At 50.0% G+C, this 21,448-nt stretch overlaps 1 protein-coding gene and 1 long non-coding RNA gene across 7 annotated transcripts in view; one reads left to right on the top strand and one right to left on the bottom strand.

The window, feature by feature from the left end:
• Nucleotides 1-328: 328 nt before the first annotated feature.
• On the bottom strand, nt 329-7,606 carry LOC132672616 (uncharacterized). Its single transcript, XR_009607597.2, has 3 exons — nt 6,231-7,606; nt 1,790-1,920; nt 329-891 (listed from the first exon to the last, which is right to left on the bottom strand). It is a non-coding gene; the product is annotated as an uncharacterized LOC132672616 (long non-coding RNA).
• Nucleotides 1,446-21,448, top strand: part of LIMS2 (LIM zinc finger domain containing 2) — a 41,896-nt gene continuing 21,893 nt past the window's right edge. The window contains exon 1 of one of the 6 annotated variants that reach the window (XM_060624811.2): nt 1,446-1,584. Coding sequence is in view for 5 of the 6 variants with exons in the window: in XM_060624812.3 (XP_060480795.1) it covers nt 16,958-17,106 (149 nt within the window). In the remaining variant the exon portion in view is untranslated. Of the gene's footprint in view, nt 1,585-5,499; nt 5,763-16,747; nt 16,769-16,883; nt 17,107-17,651; nt 17,933-21,448 lie in introns of those variants that run through there. The other 5 variants (XM_060624816.2, XM_060624814.2, XM_060624815.3 and 2 more) reach the window with 5 other exon arrangements.

Below are 21,448 nucleotides of genomic sequence, written 5' to 3'. Positions count from 1 at the left end.
TTCATCTAACAAATATTTACTGAGCAACTTCTCTGAGTAGAGCCCTGTTCTGGGTCTGGCGGAAAGAGCAGCGAACAAGGCAAGAGTCTGTCTTGGAGAGTTTACATTCTCCATAGCATATTTATAACACGGTGTATAGCATATTTATAACACGGACGCAGGTTATTTTAAACAACATGGCAATAGAGCATAACATCACTGGTTCCAACAAATAGTTGAGTGCCTGCTGTCTATCTAGCCAGCCCTCTGTTAGGTGCCATGTTGCACAAAGTAAATAGTTTCATGCTCGGGTATAAAATTTGACTGAAAAACAAAACCCGGTTATCCTCATGAAAGCTGGATCTACGAACTGTGCACATAGTGCCTGTGAATGCCAGCCTCTGCCCCCCACGTAGCACGAGTCCGAGGAGACCCTGGGACAGTGTGTACAGCACAGTGTGAAGGATGCCCCGGAGCTGTACAACTGGGCAGCTCTGATAAGTGCTGCACAGCGTGGACGTTTGCCATGAAGAAATGATGTGAAATTTCAAGCACAAAAGGATCACAATTGTGTGCACAGTGACTGTGTGCAGATAAGACTGGAATCAGAGTATTGTTGGCACCCATCTTTGGGGGTGAAGCTCAAGGAAGTTTGCTTCTACTTCTGGGCATTTCCCAATACAATGAAAATTAAAAAAAAAAAACTTGTAAAAAAATGCTTATTTATTTTTGAGAAGAGAGACAGCGTGAGTGGAGGAGGGGCAGAGAGAGAGGGAGACAGAATCCGAAGCTCCAGGCTCCAGGCTCCGAGCTGTCAGCACAGAGCCCGATGAGGGGCTCGAACTCACAGACCGTGAGATCATGACTTGAGCCGAAGTCTGACGCTCAACCGACTGGGCCACCTCAGCGCCCCTACAATGAAATTTTTATAGCAAAAGATTAGAAAATAATTAAAATCATATAAATAATCCTGAGATTTCCCTCCTTTCATGGAAAATAATAACTGGCAAGAAGGTGTCTCAGTAACTGTCCTTGGGTTATTCAAAGTAGTTGTGGGTTTTCTTTTCTCTGTGCCCTTGTAGGGCTTGGTTTTGGCGTGTGTAAGTGCTGTAAACATCAGGCCTCCCTGGGGACTCATGAACTCAGGAGTTTAGTAAATGCTCGTTTTTAGCGGCTCCCAAATGGATGCCACCCTGGCAGCTGCCTCTTTTCTGGTCTCTGAATGTGGAGGGCAGCTGTGGCTCCTTTGTTCTGCTGGCCCAGCTCCTGGGCCTGCGGGGGGAATGGGCTTTCAGTGGCCCGCCCTGCAACCACCTCCCGAGGGAGGCCGGCCTTTCCTTCCTGGCTTCCTCCACCCTCTCCTGACCCCAAGGTGCCTCCGGCCCACCCTCCAGCTCAAGCGGAGCCTCTTGCCTGGGGAGAGGTGACGCTGGAATATCTGGGTACCCGTGGCGGCTGGACACTCCCAGCAGCTGCTGCCCAGTCCTTCTCCAAGTGGCTGTGCCAAGCGGGCTGGGCAGCTGCTTTTTCCGCCAGAGAAGGTGCTGGCAGCGCTCAGGGAAGGAAGCAGCAGAAGGAGGTGGAGTGGAGACTCAGCCCCCTGAGGTAGAGACACTGCATGGCGCCTGAGGGGTACTATTTGCTTTTGAGATGTGTATGGGGCTTGGTCCCTGCCATTCCCTTTATGTCCTTTAAGTGATCATGACAATGTTGCTAATATTGGGGTGAAGAAACAGCCCCAGGGTGGTCTGCCTCCTGGTTTAGCCTCACACACCCTTACGTGGCATGCAGATGATGAAAGTCTGCTCACCTTGGCTGGATGCTAGGCCTTCTGTGGATGAGACCAAGTGTGGACAGGTTGGGGTTGGGGATCATGGTGGTGCGGGCACAGCTGATTTTTATTCTGGACAGAGGTTGGAGATGGTTGGTGGGTTGGCTGTCCTAATGGGAAAGAGGAGGCAAAGAGAACCCCATGTGTAGAAGAGAGGTGTCCTTAGGAGCAGAGAGAGGCTGGTGCCCCTGCAGGTGAAAATCTCTGTGATCACAGTGCACAAGTGATTTCTTATTGGACCACGCAGTGATGCTTTGTGGTGCAAACATGTGGCATTCCTGAATGCTGTTTGGGGTTGTGCGAGGCCAACAACTAGTTCCAAGTCTGTGAGTTGCATCAAGCCTGCCCCAGAGCTAAGGTAAGAGAGAACTGGCATTTTCTTTTCAGAGTCCAAGGCCAGCCTGTCTTTGCAAAGGAGTTGTGAAGCTCCGTGGTCCTGTTATACCCCTGGGTAATCCAGACCCTCAAGAAGGGTTCTGTGTTCTCCATAGGCTAAGACAACCTCTGAGTCTCTTTTGTTCTGCAAGCTCTAAAAGAATTGGTGGCTTATGATTCTGCCATAATGGTAATCAGACTTCTTTCACTGAGCTCTGCTTGGGCCAGGAAGAAGGAAGGTCATGTTGGGCTGGTCAGATGATGTGTATAATAGCAGATCACTGTCTGAAGGCATGCTCCCATTTTAAAATAGAAATATTTCATTGTTAAAGGAGCAAATGATCTGCTTTCTGTGGGCGTATAGAGGTGGGTGTGCACCCACTACTCATTTTTGGCCAGGCTCCAGCTAGAGCCTCCAGCTTCTCCTCTGTGCCATCCAGGTGCTTCTCTGTCCTTCCCTGGGGATTGTCACAGGCCACTTCTGGAATACACTTTGGTTCCAGTTATACACTCCTGCTTGACGACAGCCCAGTTTAGCTATCCCCAGTGCCCCGAGGGGGAGATGCCTAAACCAGATTTGGGGGAGAGGCCCTTTGGGAAGAATGGTTAGGGTGCCTCATTTCACATGGGCCATCATTAAATAGGCATGACACAGGTCCTTTGTGCTGGGAAGGCACCCTGGCTCCTTCTGGGACCTGGGCCATGGTGAGAGACCCTGAGACTTCCTCGGGGCTGCAAGGCCCCACCATCACAGGGGGGTGGGACTTTGAATCTAGATACAAGTTGAGGCATTTTGGGATCCCCAGTTTCTCTCTGTCCTCATGCTACTAATTAGGCTGGTCTGGTCAGAGGAAGCCCAGCCCCTCCCTTGGCTCCATGAACCCTGAGCCCTACCTTAGCATCCCTGGGCACTGGGCTGGCTCAGGTGTAGCTGTCAGCTAGAGAGGGGCATGAGGGGGAAGCCCCCTGAGTCCCAGAGAGTGTTGTCTGTCCTTGCTTAGAAACCCCCACTGTTTAAAAAAAAATTTTTTTTAACATTTATTTATTTTTAAGAAGAAGACAGAGCTTGGGGGGGAGGGGCAGAGAGAGAGAGAGGAAGACACAGAATCCAAAGCAGGCGCCAGGCTCTGAGCTGTCAGCACAGAGCCTGACGCAGGGCTCGAACTCACAGACCACGAGATCATGACCTGAGCCGAAGTCGGATGCTTAGCCGACTGAGCTGACTGAGCCACCCAGGCGCCCCAGAATCCCCCACTGTTCTAAGGGTGGAATCCAAACACTAATGTGGCCCTTGTGCTCTGGCCCCCTGGCCCCTCTCCCTTATTTCCCATGCCCTCTGCCTCTCTGTTCTCCAGAGACACCACCTTCTTTCTGACCTTGAGCTCCCAAGCCCATTCCCACCTCAGGGCCACTGCCCTGGCCGCGCCCCCCCCCCCCCCCCCCGCTGGCTCTTTTCCTCATTCAGGTTTTAGCTCCAATGCCACTCCTCAGAAGCCTTCCTTATGCCTCCAACCTAAAGCAGCTCCTCATGTTGTTCTGTTCTTTGCAGCACTGTCCCTGCCTGAAGTCACGTTTATGTTTTATTTACTGTTTGCCCCCCACCGCATGTCCTCTTGTTCACTGCTCTACCCCCAGTGCCTGAATAGCATCATTACTCTGGGATGAATGGGTGTGAGTGAGTGAATATGTGAGTGACCACTGCCAGGCAACTGCAGCTCTTTCCTGCAAATCTGCATGAGGCTGGCACATGGCTCCTTGGAGCCTTCGTATCTTCAGCAGAGCTGACTGATGCCCACAGCTGCCACCAAGCTCCTTCCTGTTGAGCTTGCCCTTGGCCCCAGGATGAGGCATGCTACATGGTCGGGTGAGCAGCAGAGGGCTCTGGTTTGGCTACAGGCACATCTTCCTGTGCTCAGCAACCATGCTAAGGAGGCTTTCAGGCTTTCAGGTAGGTGTGGGATCCCCTTGGGGCAGGGAGCAGGTCCCTGTGGTGTTCTCCCTTCTACTTTTCATCCTTTTTGGTTCCTGTAGGACCCCAACATTCAATGAACCATCGAGTCAGGCAGTCCATTTCTGGAGCACAGCCCCTGGCACACCTGTTCCTCTGCATCAGCAATTGTGGAAAGCATTTCTCCTTAAACAGGCAGATGAACCAAGAAGTCATCCATACTTGATGCTTAATCAACCATCAAGTTGCAGTAAAACACTATTTATTAGCTAGGACACCACTGCAAAAGAACTAACAAGTGCAAACTGCTCTGGTTTCAAGATACCAGCTGCTTAGGAACAGACGCCTTTATCGAGCTCATTTCTGCAGGTGTAACTCTGCATGTCACTATCAACTCTCCCTTCTGAATTCCACTGTTTATTTGTGGGTTGCTACTTTGCACTGTCATTTCTAGATAGTCTTTATCTGTTGCCAAGCTAGAAGTGATAGGATGTTTGATGTTCAGTAGGGTTAATAGATCAGGAGGCTCGGCCCTGGCCTCACGGTGTGATATTTGGGTTGCTTCCAGTTATACGCTACACTCCACAGCCCAGGTGGAAATATGTGCCTGTAGGTAGAGTGAGTGAGGGTTTTTTTTGTTTATGTAATATTTTTCTCAGAATAGATTCCGCAAATGATTCTGTCACAGGGGCACTTTAAAGGGCTCTTCCCTATCTTGTCAGTAGTGCTTCATCATAGAAAGGAGTGCTCGGTTCTCCTCCCCAACTCGGGCATTGGGTTTCTCCATTGCAAGGTACCTTTTGCTAGGTTAGGGGTTACTCACATGCTTGGGTGAAATGGTTATTTCCCAGGGAGGGCACTGGTCTGGCATCTCAGTATGTAGACTTAGGCTCACAGGTTGAAGGGACGCCCTCCTCCGCCTTGGGCTCCCCCGGGGTGGGACGACGTGGACTGGGGGGTCCCCAGGGCCCCCGGGAGGGAGTTGGTGCCCAGAAAGGTCTGTGTGAAGCACGGAAGCGTGAAGGTGACCCCTCCCTTGGACCTGGGGCCGCAGCAGGAGCTCGGGGCTTGGAGGCAGCGGGGAGGTGGTCCGAGCACCGTCCCTCGGTGTCCCCCAATCCCGGTCGGCCCGCCAGCGTTCGAGTTCTGGGGCGGCCGGGGACAGCGGAGCGGGAGCGCGGGGGGGGGGGGGGCGTCCCGGCGGGTTTGGGGGGCTCCTTCGTGGTTATTATAACTTCACTCCCTTTAAAAGGAAAACTATGCCGGGAATCCGGGGAGGTGGCGAGCGAAGCCCGGGCGGGGGAGGACGTGACCCGCGCCCGCCGCAGGCCAGGCTCGGGTGTCCCCAGAGCAGGGGCCGCGCCGAGTGGCAGGGCCCACCCCTCCGCCCCCACTCTCCCCGCTTCCCACCACCCCCTCGCGGGCGGGGCGAACCCCACCCCTGCCCCCCCTCCCCACCTCGCGGGCTGGGCTGCGCGGCGGGCGGAGCCGCTCTTGGCCTTTTTTGGGCGTCTCCCCGCTCGGCTCCCGGGAGGGACCTGCGGGCGGGTGCTCGGCCGGCTGCGGAGGCGTCGGAGGGGGTCTCGAGGCGACCACGGGCTCAACGCGCGCGGCCACAATGACGGGAAGGTAACAGCCCTCCCCTCCCCCACGCCCTTGGGTGGAGGGCGCCACGCGCCAGGAGGGCGCCTGCCTGGGCGGGACTGCGGGACGGGACCCCCGCCCCGACCCCTGCCCCCCCCCCCCACCCGCCCCGGGGAGCCGGCCGATCCACCTGCCGCGCCTCCGGCCCGGCCCCTAGACCTCGGTTGGCTGCCGGGGTAGCGGTGCCCGTCGGGACCGGGGTGTCCGGCCCGGGTAGCGGCGCGCGTCGGGACCGGGGTGTCCGGCCGCAGCAGGTGAAGCTCCCTCCCGCCCCCCTCCCGCCTACCTTGCAAGATGGGCACAGGTTTCCCCTCTCTAGAGGAGAACCAGGGCTCAGAGGGGCCGGGCACCAACCCGAGGTCACAACCAAAGGGCAGGGCGTTAAAACCCAGACTGTGGCCTCTATCAGCTTCCCGGACCCCCAGCTGTGTGATCCTGTGGAGGAGATCTTACCTCTGGGGCCCTTGTCTCCTCCTCTGTAAGCCAGAACGGTGAAAACGGTGACAATGTTAAAAATGATAAGGGGTCTGTGTGGGGGTCTGGCTAAACTCTGCCCAAGCATAGGTTGCTCAGGGGGTGGGGACAAGGCACTCCCCTAGGCCTGGCCCAGGCTGGGCTCCCAGGCCCTGGTGCCATTTCACAGATGAGGTAACTGAGGCCCTAGAGGCTGAGTGACTTAGGAGGCCAGTCACATGTCCATAGTATCTGGCCAGTGTTGGCCTCTGCAGTCCTTTCTGGAACATGGCTGGGTACAAGTGCATGACTCAGACTGGGTGGGAGGGGATGGTCTCCAAGGCCCAGCAGCCCCCTTCCAGCCAAGCCCTGGCAGGACGATGTTCTTTGACTTGTGGTTTGTGGGCCGCGAAAACCCTGTGGTTTTGCTAGGAAAAAGACTTGGGGAGAAGCCATACCCAGGAATGGGGAACAGCTACGGAGGGTGGGGTGATGACCCCAAATATGGTGTGATGTGCAGAGTGGTCACCCAGTGGGTGGGGATACGCTGGCCCACAGTATTAGGGCAGCTAGGGCACCCAAAATGGCAGATGTCTTGTTTCAGATGCACTTTGCTGCCCACTCCATCATGGCCTGAGTCTGTGGACACAGCCAGCCTTCCAGGGCTCACCCCTCCTCATGTGCTCTGGAGCCCCTGCTTTCCCTGCCCGCTTCCTGGTCCCCGACATGTAAGCTTATGAGGACAAGATGGGACAGAGTGAAACAGGGACAGCATCAGGAGCACAGACCAGCGTTGAGTGGGATGTGTGCGAGGTGGCCCGGGCACAGCAAACACCCTAATAAGGCAGGACCACACCCCTCCAGCTTTGGCAGCAGCTTTTATCCCGACACCCTGCAGGCTCTGAGGCAGATCAGAGACAGAGGCACCTCTGTTCTCTTGGCAGGGCTCCTGTTGCCCCTGAGTCCCTTGAACCTTCCAGGGAAGGGCTGCCCCCCAGCCCAGGGAAGGCAGGCAGCTTTGGGAGCAGGGCCAGCCTGCCCTGGCTTGCTGCAGGGGTCCGGCAGGTGCCCCGAGCCTGAGAAATGCTGGTCATCAAATGAAACAGGGCCCAGAGTGAACTTTGGAAAACACTGGGTGGAGTTTTTCCTTGTAAAAGTAACATTGCTCATCTCAGGGAGTTAGAAAAACCCCCAGAAACGTTAAAGATAATGGGAACAGAAAAAGAGAAAGAAAACACCCACAGTTCCACTCCTCAGAGATGCCCCTAGGAATATTTTGGTGGCTTGCTTCTTTTCTTGTGGGCTCTTTTCCTGCTCATTCGTTTTTTGCAGCTGTGAGCCGTCTGGGAGCAGAGTTTGCCTGCCACACGCAGTGCCCAGGCTGGGATTGGCTTGCACCCCCCCCGCCCCCCCCGCCCCATGCCGCTCACAGGCATGGGGCCAGGCCAGCTGAGGATGGGACATCCAACCCAGCCATTGGGGTGGGCGATGTTTTTCCCGTCCCAGAAGCTGTGGAGTTTTGCTTTCACTCTGTTGTGTGCCACCTTGACCTATGCATGCCCACTGCCCCCATGAGACCCCAGGGCAATGCCCATGCTGCATCCTGGTTCTCTGCACATCCACCTGCGCTACCTAGAACCAGGCTGACCTGGAAACAACCTTCTCCTCGTACACCTCACGCACCCTGCCAACTGTATAAAGTGCCAGCTTGCCCCAGGACCAGAGTGAGCAAGGCCAGGGGGAGGGCAGGGGAGAGCCAGTGAAGTGGCCCAGAGTGTTGTACACGGCCGTGCACTTTGGAAACACACCTGCAGGTGCTGTGGAGAGAAAGGGCTGCTGAGGAAGAGATTGGGAAGGAGGTCCGCCACAAGGGAGGCTTCTTGTCATTGGCAGCCTTGGGGGTGGAGAAGAGGAGGGGATTCAGGGTCTGGGAGGTAGAATGGGAGGACCTGACTGAGAGGGTGGAATCCAAGACGATGTCCAATGGTGGAGCAGGCGTGGGCCCCAAGCTAGTTTGGGCCATGAAGGATTGGAAGAGCTGTGACAAGTCCCTGAGGAAGTGCTGGGAGGAGGTTGGAGAGGAGGGTCTGAAGCCCCAGATTGGGCTGAGCTGGGGCAGAAGGGTAAGGAGGGCCCAGGTGTGGTTGGGGGTGGGCAAGCTGTGGGATGGAAACTCAGCCCTGGTGGGGGCCCAAAGACTCTGGACCTTAAAAACACCGGAATCTTTGTCCTAGCCGGAGGGACCTTTGACATCAGCACTGGTCTACAATGAGGATGTGAAGGCCCAGGCAGGTCACACCCCTGCTAAGGGTCCCAGCCTGTCACTGGCCCTCCTCCAAGTGCAGCCTGGGACTGGGCGCTCACAGCTGGTGAGGTCAGTGGCTTGGCCTATTGTAGGGTGGAGTCCCACCCACCATACGACCCTAGTCTGCTGAGGCCACCAGGTGCCAGCTCCCGAGCTGGGCCTCTGTACAGTGCAGAGCAGGGCTGCTGGATCTGGGTCCCCACATCCACCAGCACCCTTGCCCTCCATGGTGCCCGGTCCCCACTTTCTTCAGGAGCATGCCCAGTGGCCCCCTTGGCGGAAGGGCCTGCCAGCATGTAGCTAAGATGGCAGCCAGGGCCTGAGCACGGCACGTGGAGCTGTGGGAAACAGATGATGAGTGCCACGCAGCTGGACCCTGAGCCCCAGACCAGGCCAGGCTAGGTAGCACCCAAGACTCCTCAACTCCTCCCTTTCCCTGGACTTCTGGCATTGACTCTGACCCTGCCAGTGCGGTGCGGTGGGGGGGTGGTGGGTCTGATTTGTAGCGTGTCCATTTCCGGGCTGAAAATACCTCCACCTCGGCTCACTTCAAACTACCAACATGATGTTAACTGGTTCCCAAAATTCCTGAAAATTCAGCAGTCAGCACTTGGGAGCTGCTACAAGATGGCCCGGGCATCCTACTGTGCAGAGGGGCCCGGCTTTGTAGGCACAGTGGCTGTCCCGCCTCTCCAGCTACACTGCTTCTCTCTGTTCCATCTGTCCGTGCAGAGTCATACTAAATGTTCCTTAGGTCTTCATTGCCAGGGAGGGTGGGCAGAGGGGGAACCCTAACTCTCCTCCTTGTTCTGTTTATTCAAATCTTCTAAATTCCTGACGGTGAATATTTACTCAATATGGCCTAACAAGATAAACATGTTAATGGGATACTTACCTGAGAGGACAGTGTTTCACTAAGATGACGCGACCCAATGTATGTATGTAAATAAAACCAACAATGTGTCCACACTGATGCCTGAGTTTCCAGTTAAGAAAATGAAAGCATTCAAAGTCCGATTTCATGTGGGGTAAGAAGGTTGGAAAACATCACTCATCTGATGCATACCAAGGACTTGGCCTCCCAGTGGGTCAAGGGAGGAGGTGGGGGAGGGAAGCTGGCTGTGGAGAGGCTGTTTGCAGTGGTGTCTCTGGCTGCCCTGGGGATGGCTCTCACAGCTCAGCCACAAGGGGGTGACAGCCCTGCCTCACAACTTGATGGTGGCCTTGGCCTCTGTTGTTTCTCTAGTAAGCTACGTAGCTGCATTCTTCACTACACATGTGCTTTTTAAACATTAAAAAAAAATAAATAAATAAACATTAAAAAAATGTTTATTTATTTTGAGAGGGAGAGTGTATGAGCAGGAGAGGGACAAAGAGAGAGAGAGAGAGGGAGAGAGAGAGGGAAAGAGAATCCCAAGCAGGCTCTGTGCTGACAGTGCAGACCCCGATGTAGGGCTCGATCCCATGGACCATGAGATCATGACCTCGATCCCATGAGCCATGAGATAGATCATGACCTGAGCGGAAATCAAGAGTCAGATGCTTAACTGATTGAGACAACCAGGCACCCCTAAACATTTGAGATATAATTCACATACCATAAAATTCACTGTTTTAAGGTGTACGGTTTAGTGGGTTTTAGTGCATTCACCAGTTGTGCAACTATCACCACTAATTCTATAGAACATTTTCATCACCCCCCAAAAGAAACCCCATACCCATGTGCAGCCAGTCCCCATTCTGCCCTCCCCCAGCTCCTGGTAACAATTAATGTGCAGTCTGTCGCTATAGATTTGGCTGTTCTGTGTATTTTCTATAAATACAACTCTACATTATATGGGCTTTTTTTTTTTTTTTTACCTGGCTTCTTTCATTTAGCATAATATTTTCAAGGTTCATTTATGTTGTGGTATGAATCAATACTTCATTCCTTTTTTGGGGGAGAGGTGCAAATAATATTCCATTGCATGGATTTACCGTATTTTGTCTATGTGTTCAGTTGTAGTGGGCATTTGAATTGTTTCCACTTTTTGGCTTTTATGAATAATGCTGCTGTGAATTTTTCTATCTATATTTTCTACTCACTTGAGCATATACTTAGAAGTGGAATTGCTGGTAATTCTATGTTAAACTTTTTGAGGAATTGCCAAGCTATTTTCAGAGTAACTGCATACTTTTACATTCCCACCAGGAATGTGTGAGGGTTCTAATTTTCTCCACATCCTCACTAACACTTATTGTTTGTTTTAGTGGGTGTAAAGTGGTATCACTTTTTTGACTTTCATTTTCCTAACAACCTGTCATGTTGAGCATCTTATCATGTGCTTATTGGCTGCTGGTACATCTTCTTTGGAGAAATGTTTGTTTGGTTTCAGTGCCCATTTTAAAATTGGGTTGTCTTTTTATTATTGGATTTTAAGAGTTCTTTATGTATTCTGGATGTGAGACACTTACCAGCTATATGATTTGCAAAATATTTTCTCCTATTCTGTGGATTGTCTTTTAACTTTCTTGATAGTGTTTTTTGATGCACAAAAGTTTAAAATTGTGATGAAGTCCAATATATCTATTTATTCTTTGATTGCTTGAGTTTTTGGTGTCATATCTAGGGAAGTGTTACCTAATCTAAGATCATGGAGATTTATTCCTATGTTTTCTTCTACGAGTTTATACTTTTAACTCTGACATTTTGATTTTCCATCCATTGTGAGTCAATTTTTATATGTGGCCTGAGGTAGGGGTTTGAAACCATTCTTTTGTATGTGGCTGTACAGTGGTCTTAGCATCATTTGTTGACAAAACTATTATTTTCTCATTGAATTGTCATGGCAGCATTGTCAAAAATCAGTTGATCATGGATATATGGGATCATTTCTGGATTCTCAATACTATTCCACTGATGTATGTGTCTGTCCTTATGCTGGTACCAGACTGTTTAATTATTACTACTGTAACTCTGTAGTAAGTTTTGAAATTACAAAATGTTGGCCTGCTGACTTTGTTCTTTTTCAAATTATTTTGGTTATTCTGAGTTTCTTCAGTTCTTTATGAATTTTAGGATTGGCTTGCTCATTTCTGTAAAAAAGGCAGTTGGAATTTTTATAGGGCTTGTGTTGTATCTGTAGGTTAATTTGTTGGGGAACGTTATTGTCATCTTAACAATAGCAAGTTTTCCAATCCCTGAACATGGGATGTCTTTCCATTTATTTAGGTCTTCTCTAGTTTCTTTCAACAATGTTTTATAGTTTTCATTGTATAAGTCTTATACTTTGTTGGTTAAATTTATTCCCAGGTATTTTATTCTTTATGATGCTAGTATAAATGGAATTGTTTTATTAATTTCATATTCATATTGCTTATTGCTAGTGGGTTTTGTATATTGGTTTTTTACCTGCAAACTTGATGAGTTCATTTACTAGCTGTAATAGTTTTCCTTGGGGTTTAGGGTTTTCTGTGTATAAGAGTATGTGGTAATCAAATAGAGGGTTTTACTTCTTTTCCAATCTGGATACATTTTCTTTCCTTTTATTGCTAATTGTCCTTGCTAGAACCTCTACTGCAGTGTTGAAAAGAAATGTCGAAGCTGGACATCCTAGTCTTATTCCTGATCTTAGAGGGAAAGTTCTCAGTCTCTTACCATTAAGTATGATGTTAGCTCTGGGTTTTTATCAGGTTGAAGAAATACCCTTCTAATCCTAGTTTGTTGAGAGGTGTTTTTTGTTTTTTAATCATGAAAAACATGGATTTTGCCAAGTGCATTTTCAGCATTCATATGATGTATTACATTGATTTTGGATGTTAAACCAACTTTATATCCTGGAATAAATCCCATTTGGTTATGATATGTAGTACTTTTTATATGGTGCTAGATTCAGTTTTGTTCAGGATGTTTGCATCTCTATTCATGAGTGATATTCATCTGTAGTTTTCTTGTGATATATTTTTCTGATTCAGGGTAATGCTGACTTCATTGAATGAGTTGAGAAGTGTTCCCTCCTGGTAGATTTTTTGAGAAGATTTTGTGAAGGGTTGGTGTTAATGCTACTTAAACATTTGGTAAAATTCACCAATAAAACCATCTGGTCCTGGGTTCGTCTTTGTAGGAAGATGTTGATTACAAATCCAGTCTCTTTACTTGTTGTTGGCCTATTTGGATCTTACACTGCTTGTTGATTCAGTTTTGGTAGTTTGTATCTCTCTAGGTATTTGTCTATTTCTGCTAGGTTATTTAATTTGCTGTAATTTAGTTTGCATACAATTGTTCACAGCATTTTCCTTATAGTCCTTTAAGTTTCTCTAACTTTGGTCCCTTCTTTCATTCCTGATTTTAGTCTTTTGGGTGTTCTCTTGTTTTCTTGGTCAGTCTAGCTAAAGGTTTATTAGTTTTGATCTTCTCAACAAACCATTTTTGGTTTTGTTGCTTTTCTCTATTTTTCCTAATCTCTATTTCATTTATTTCTTCTCTAATCTTTATTATTTCCTCTCTAATGCTTGCTCTGAATTTAGTTTATTCTTCTGTTTCTGATTTCTATAAAGTTATTTTATACTATACAAGTATTTAAATTATTATACAACTAATTTTTTTAAGTAGGTTCCACGCCCAGCATCGGCCTTGAACTCAAGACACCAACATCAAGAGTCATATGCTGTATTGACTGAGCCAGCCAAGTGCCCCTATTACACAAGTATAAATAACTACAGTGAAAACTATTCAACTGTGTACAACTATAAATTTTCCTTGAGCACTGCTTGAGCTACATCCCCTTTGGTGTGTTGTGTTTTCATTTCATTCATCTCAATCTTTTCCTAATTCCTTTGTTTTCTTCTTTGACTCAGTGATTCTTTAGGAGTGTGTTGTTTAATTTCCACATATTTGTAAATTTCCTAAATTTCTTTCTATTATTGATTTGTGGTTTTATTCTATTGTGATCTGAGAATATGCTTTTTTCCCCCTAATGTTTGTTTATTTTTGAGAGAGAGAGAGAGAGAGAGAGAGAGAGCAAGAGAGCGCATGAGCAAGGGAGGGTCAGAGAGAGAGGGAGACACAGAATTCGATGTGGGCTTCAGGCTCTGAGCTATCAGCACAGAGGCCGATGTGGGGCTTGAACCCTTGAACCATGAGATCATGACCTGACCAGAAGTCAAGAGTCAGGTGCTTAACTGACTGAGCCAGAGTCAGATGCTTAACTGACTGAGCCACCCAGGCACCTCTGGATTGACTCTTTTATCACTATAAAAGGTCCTTTTTTGTTCTTATAACAATTTTTGTCTTAAAGTCTGTTTGGTCTGATGTTAGCTTCTAGCTGTCTGATGTTAGCTTCCCTTTTAGTTGCTATTCGCATGGTATATCTTTTCCATGCTTTTACTTTCAAACTATTTGTTTTTGTCTAAAGTGAATTTCTTGTAGAAATCATATAAGCAGATTTTTTTAAATGCATATACTGACTTCTGACTTTTAATTGAAGATTTTAATCCATTTACTTTTAATGTAATTACTTTACATTTACAATTTACTATTTATTTATGTATCTTATGTCTTTTTTGTTTCTTAGTTCCTACACTCTTGCCTTCTTTTGTGTTAAATTATTTCATTATGCTGTTGTCTTTAAATCAGAGGGGAAAAATAGGTTTACAAACAAAAAATACATTTATATTGTCTTTTATTTTTATCTATATAGTTACTTTTACTATATCAAGGTTAAATATACTTTGCCGCTTTTTATTTCTTCATGTGGATTCGGATTATTGTCTGATGTCTTTTAATTTCATCCTGGAGGACTCTTTTAGTGTTTCTTTTCAACTACGTAATTTCTATTTGGTCCTATTTTATATATTTTCTACATCATTATTGATATTCTCCATTTGGTGAGATATCATTCTCATACTTTCCTTCAGTTTTTTTAGACATGGTTTTCTTTTGTAATTAAAATAACTGATTTAAAGTCCATCTAATAAGTGTAATATTTGGGCTTCCTCATGGAGGGTTTCTATTGATTGCTTTTTTTTTTCTGTGTAAGGGTAATACTTTTTTGTTTCTTTGTATGTCTCATAATTTTTTGCTGAGAACTGGACATTTCAAATAATATGTGGTGATTCTGAGATCAAATTCCCCCTCACTCCCCAGAGTATGTTGTTGCTACTTGTTTGTTTGTTTAGTGACTTTTCAGAAATAATTCTATAAAGTCTATATTTCTGTCATTTGCGACTGCTTAAGTCTCTGCTTGATTAGTTTAATGGCCAGCTAATGATTGGACAACCATTTCCTTGAATGTCTGTCACCAATAATGGACTCTGCTGAGGGCACTAAGTGTATGTTGCAGCACACCTTAAGCATTCAACCCTGCAGTTTACAACTCTGCCTTAGCCTTTACTTCCTGATTACACAGAGCCTGAGGGTCAATCAGAAGTGAGAGGTTAGGATCTTCTTGGGTCTTCTCTGAGCATGCGCATAGTCCTGGGCTTTGTGTGGCCTTCTAGATTCCTAGGACTATTTTGGTTCTTTTCAAAGCCCCTAAGGACATGTCATTCCTTAATTTTTTCCTTAAAAAAATTTTTTTATGTTTATTTATTTTTGAGGTGGGGGGAGGGGCAGAGAGAGAGGGAGACACAATCCGAAGCAGGCTCCAGGCTCTGAGCTGTCAGCACAGAGCCCAATGCAGGGCTTGAATCCATGAACTGTGAGATCATGACCTGAGCTGAAGTTGGATGCTTAACCAACTGAGGCACCCAGGCTCCCCTTTAGTTTTTTCTTTTAAGCTTTTTGATTAGTCTATTGTTGCTTCCACTATTATCCATTGCCTATGACAATGACAGCTATGATACCATAGGCAGTTACAACAGTAATACATTTGAAAAATACTCCCCAAGAGAGGCTTTTAGCAGTGGGTATGTGTGAGTGAGGTCACATAAAGACAAAACTTTCAAATGGAGTCTTCCAGGGAATGAAGGTTTGAAGGAGCTTCAGCCCTGTCTGCTGCGTAATTACTGGGAACGTGGGCTGTTATTTTTTAAGGCAGCAATGGAATTAGGATGTAGGGGTCAGAGGCTAGGATAAGTGAAAATATCATAAAGCTCACTGTTCCTACCAAGATTCAACTGTTTTTTTCTTTCTTTTTTTAATGTTTATTTTTTGAGAGAGTGGGAGAGAGGGTGTGAGCAGGGGAGGGGCAGAGAGAGAGGGAGACACAGAATCTGAAGCAGGCTCCAGGCTCTGAGCTGTCAGCACAGAGCCTGATGCAGGGCTCGAACCCATGGCGCATTAGATCATGACATGGGCTGAAGTCAGACGTTTAACTGACTGAGCCACCCAGGAGTCCCCAGCTGCTTTTCTTGATGAAGTACCCTGGGTTACTGCAAACCTTTGGTTAATTTACAGAGTTCTGAAAAAGTGGATTCTAACAGTTTTTGCTAGTTTTCATTGCTTTTATGGAGGGACAACATTTTAAAGGCTCTTACTCTGCCATTTATGCTGACATCATTCTTACTATGTCTTTGCAACTTTGTCCTCTAGAGCCAGAGTGCTGGCTGGAGACACAGCATGGCTCCGACGCCTAGTTCTGCAAGACAGGTTGCAGAACTGGGGGTGGGGTGGGGGCACAAGGCTGTGCACAGATTTGGGATTTGGGTTCAATCAGACTCTAATTTCCTTTCTCAATTTCTAGCCCCTGGTACTTCCTTTTACAGTAAATATTTGTTGAATTGATCGGTGCTTGGTCACCTTGGACTTGAACTTTATTTACAAATTGTGATGTACAAAACGCTTGTGGCTATAGCCACCTTCCCAGGTCTATCTGCAATTGTGGAAACCATAAATAAATAATCCCTCCTCAAATGGAACTCTGACTCTGGGTAAGTTCTGGGTTCCAGAGTTGAGGATTTCCCCATGGGAGGGGCTGAGTAGGACTGGTACAAGGTACCTAGGCCCTTGGACATTGACTTAAAGGTGCTACAACAAAACTTTCTAATAAGATTTCCTAAGCATTCAGCTATCCCCATCAGAGAAGAGAGTGGGAGGTGATCTTTGTACCTGTTGCATTCTCCAAGCTCAGCCTCTCTGTGCCCTTTTGCCTCTGTGGCCACCTTTAAAAACATATTTGTTGAATTGATCAGGGCTTGGTACTTTTGGAATTGACCTGCATTGACAAGTTATACTGTGCACAACGCCTGCAGTTATCTGGCTGTGTTTTAGAGCTGCCCCCCAGGGTGGTTAATGAATTTGGATTTGCTGGATGAGGTATGCTTCTCGGTATGTGGGCCTGGCATCTGAGTGCCATGGATCCCCTCCAAAGTTTTCCCTCCACCTCAGTGTTGGAGGACCAGTACCCTGCCCTGCTGTTCAGAATGATAGCTACTGTTTTTTGGGAAGGTGGAGGCCAATGCTGCTTGTGCTTTCTGACCTTACTTAGAAAGGTGTTTCAGGGAAATGGAATCGGTGTTAAAGATCTCCAGGAGTGCTACGGATCCTTATTTTACTGCTGACCATAGTGCTTGCTCCACCAGCAGCAGCCACAGTTCTGCCGCTGACCTTGGGTGTTTGCACTTGGATCACAATAACCCTGCTGATCTCCTTAGGTAAAAAAGCATGGATATAGTGCCTTCCTACCGGTCTTCTATCAGATTCTTTTGCTTCTGTTTTCCCTAGCAAGTTAGGGGATAACCTTTTCTCTGAGCTTTCACAGCATGGACCTCTTTTGGGTGCTTGGCAATTTGTTGGTCAGATCCAGGGGACTGAGGCTGCCCTGATCTGGGTCTCCAGGCGGCATTTGTGGCACAGGGTCTCAGGGAAGGAAACAAGGTCGAATGTGGGCATGTATGGGGCTTCCTCCAGGATTCCTAAGCCAGATCAGTCCCATATTGTCCTCCGGAGCTAAGGGGCCATCGTCAGGACATCAGGGGGTTTGGGGTTCCCTCTCAGGCTCCCAGCAGCCTGGGACCTTCAGGCACCCTGCCTTCCCACCATGGACCTCACCTTAGTGCTGTCTGGGACCTTCCCAGTGAGTCCCCTCCCCAGTCTGGACCCAGCCCTGCCACCTCAGCTTTCACTGTGCTGCCCCCGCTGCACGAACAATATCCTTTCTATTTGGACTTGACTCTGCTGCCCTTTGGAGATCGCAGTGTGTAACGTGAGCTCCTGTCCAGAGGGGGTGGGGGGAGAGGCGCCCCCTGCACGCTGGCCTGTCCCATCGACGTCGCCGTGTCTGGCCTGCCGCTGCCGCCACCGCCACTGCCCCCCGCCCCCGAGGCCCGGGTGGTCTCCGCGCCGTCGGAGCAGGGCCGCCCCAAGACGGGAGCAGAAGGAGGAGGCCCGCGCCATGGCAGCCCGGCTGGGCGCGCTCGCCGCGTCGGGGCTCTACCGGCGGCGCCAACACCGGCAGAGCCCGCCGCCCGCCGCGCTCGGGTAGGTGGCCGGGGCCGGGGCGGGGTTGGCGGGGACAATGGCCGGAAAGCTGCGGCTGCCGGCCTTTCCCCGACACCCGCTTGGCCCTCCCGACGGCAAGAGCCTGGCAGTCCAGGGCGTGGGGACAGCGCCTGCGTTGGCGATAAGATTGGGGGGAGGGTGCATCTGTGATCAACAAGCCTGGGCGGGACGCTGAGAATGGGGTGTTGAATTGTCCTGCGGAGCTCCCATGACTGCTTTCAGACTGGGGTCGTTTTGTTGCTACTTTGTAGATGAATGAACGGAGTGGTCAAGGAACCTGCTGGACTTCGCCCACCCAAATGGCTAAGCTGTGATTTGTAGCCAGTTTGGACCGACTCTAAAACCTGAGCTGCTGTCTCTCATGGAGAATTGCCAGTGTAGACAATGAAAGCCTCCTTTTGGGCAGGGAGGGCAGCCTGTGGCGCTCAGGGTGGACCCTCAGGGCATCTCAGAGTATGAGTTAACCTGGGGTGGGGAGGGTCTGAGGGGGCACGTAGATGGTGGTGGAACCACTAGTGTGGGTGTCAGGGGCTGGGCGCTGGGCCCCAGAGACCATCCGGGTGGAGACTTCTAGTAGAAAGTTGGGGAGAGAGTGATGAGGACTGTGAACTTGGGGTATTGGCAGGAAAGTGGCAGGTGCGAGCCTTAGAGGAAGAGGTGGGGGAGGAACAGTGGGAGAGGACCCTGAGGTTGGGAGGAGGAGGTGGGGAGTGAGGGAAGAGACAGGGAGCAGCAGTCACAGAGGTAGGGGTATCTGAGGACCCAGGAAAGGAAGGACGTCCAGGGGCTAATGCTACATGGATTGCTCTGAGCTCACTGCATTCCCATAGTCCGGGCAGCCCTCCTGAGGGGTAATTAGGACTGAGCCACCAAAGACGTCTGGGGCTAAGGACAGAGCAAGGAGTGGGGCACTGGGTAGGGGGAGGGGCCATAGCTGCAGAGGGGCCCCTATTGCACGGCTGGGATTTCGGGCCCCTTAGATGCCAGGACACGGGGACTGGACAAGACCGTTGCTTCGGTGGGGTACCCAAGGCTCAGGATGCCAGGAAACTCACCCGAGTGTGGCAATGCTGGAATAGGAACCCTCACTGCTGGGCCTCCGGTGTCCTTGGACATGGGTGGAGTGAGAGGTGGTGCAGGGAATGGCGATCAGGGGACTGGTGGGTCATAGGCCCTGTTGGAGCGAGGTCCACAGTGTACACACGCAGCACAAGAACAAGGCCAACGTGCAAGGAGGGCACATGGGCGTGATCATGGACACCAGGCCTTGGGAAAGCTCCATGCATGCAGGCACATATGTTTTTATTTGCTCCTCGTCTTTACTTTTCTGTGAACTTCTGGCTCGTGCCCTTCCTCACCTCTGTTGTCAGTGTGACAGTTCTAAAGCCCATCTGCTTAAAAGTAAATGAAGCTGCTAGAGCCAAGAGGTACCACTGGGGCTTCAGGAAATGCCATGTAATCTCCCGCAGTCTCCAAACATATCGGGAATGTGTTTCTGATGGTGGAAATGCCTTGTGTGCGGCAGCCTAAGGCAGCAGTTAGTTTTCCAGCCTTCCCAAGGCTGAGTGTGGAACTGGCTTTGTGTAAATTCCTGTTTACTGTGTGCAGCCAGGTGACCCCAGCTGCTGGTTTCTGACTGGCCTCTCGGGGGAGTGGCAGGGAGGGGGTCCAGGCAGTGCTGGGGGCACCTTCCACTCGAGCTTCAGACATCATGTTGCAGTGGGATCCCACTTCTCTCCCTGCACCTGGAGAAGGGCCTGGGCACAGAACAGGTGCTCAGTAAGGATCTGTTGGATGAAGGGGCTGGTGGGGGAAGGATGCTACTAGCTGCCGATGACGGAGCAGTTATGGGCTGTGCTGCAAGTGTCACCTCACTTAGCCCTCCCAACCTCCCCCAGAGGTTGCTGTTGCTAGCTCATTTTACAGATGCGGAAGCCCAGGCTCAGAGAGCACTTTGCTGCGGACCACGTAGCCAGGGAGCACCTGAGCAGGGATTGCAGCCTGGTCTGCCTGGCTGTACAACACACGCATCCGACTGACGACTGCTCAGGCTGACGTGGCCTCGGTAATACTGACTCATTCTCCTCCCAGCCCCTGCCTGTTCCCAGGCCCTCACTGTCTTTCTAGGCTCAGATCGGTGGGAGGCTGGAGTGGGGCAAAGTCTAGGGTTGTTAAAAAACCAGAGTTTTGAATGGCTGTGCCTAGATAATGCCACCAGGAGCTGAGGGGACAGGAGAGAACATGGTCTAATCCTGTGTGACCCTCAGCAGGTTACTGACCCTCTCTGTACTTCAGTTACCTTATCTGGAACCAGCAACCTCTCCTCACAAGAAGCTGGCACAGAGAGGGCTCCCCCCACCCCACCCCAGGCTAATAGTCATTGTAAGGCTCAGTGACATCTTGTCACTCAGTGACATCTTGCACAGGCCCACAAATTGACTTGTGTTGGGCTGTCAAGATTGAGAAAGTTTTGGGGGTGCTGGCAAGGGCCGGAGAAGAGGTCCACGATGGTGTGCTCTTGTACACCATGGCATGCTGTCCATGCCCTCAGCAGCGTGAGTGTTGTCACTCACAGGGGCAGGATGGTGGTGTCTCCTTGGAGGGTAACTGGGTAGACTTTGTGCTCCCCATTCTTGGCTGGAATGTGTGAAGGAGGACATGGAATGTCCGTGTGTCCCACCCTTTGCCCTCTTGCAGGGAGCGCAGGCAGGCTGCAGGCCTTCCCCAGGACTGGGTGGGGGAGGAGGTGCTCTGGAAGGCTCCCAGAGTTGCTGGGAAACAACAGCTCTCTTTATCCAGCGCTTGGCCTGCCCGGCCCTGTGCTCCACACACTGTATGCCAGTGAGTTCTTCACTCCAGCTCCGTGGGGTGGTAACTGTTACTCTGACACACCTCTTTGCAGATGAGGAAATGAGGCCCAGAGAAGCTGGTACCCTTTTCCAGCCCCCCCCCAGCTGGTGTCTGGGGCTATCAGGATTCAAATGTGGAGGGGTGAGCCCAGAGCCCCCTCCTGTGTCCTCGCCTCCTGCAGGAGACAGCTGGCATTTCTCTGATGGTGACATGGTTCAGTTGTTGGGCACATTTGCATGTCTGTTCATTCCTCTGTCTTAGGCCAGTGGGTTGGAGTGTTGTCTGTGGTCCCGAGCTGGGTGGCATGGGGACACAGTCGCAGGAGTGCTTTGGGGGTGCTACTGCCCCCAAGACTTGGGCTGGGGCAGCCAGTGGGTGTGAGAGGGAGGTGGTCACCCCCACATCCCACCTTCCTGTGCCAGGGCTTGTGCGAGGTATATATGTAGGGGACAGATGGCAAAATCCTCGGCCTCGGGCACCTAGGGACCCAGCCAGGGAACCAGACGTAGCCCAGTTAAAGACCAGCCGCTCTGGTTAGGGGACCTCGTGAGGATGAACAGGAAGGCAGGTTGTGGTGGCTGCTGTGGGGGTGGTGTCTGTTAGCGTCCTGGTCAGAAACATAGTTACAGTGAAACAGAATGGCAG

This window comes from Panthera onca, chromosome C1, assembly GCF_046562875.1.
Source record: "Panthera onca isolate mPanOnc1 chromosome C1, mPanOnc1 haplotype 2, whole genome shotgun sequence".
Taxonomy (NCBI): Eukaryota; Metazoa; Chordata; class Mammalia; order Carnivora; family Felidae; genus Panthera; species Panthera onca.
This window is presented reverse-complemented; position numbering and strand designations above follow the sequence as displayed.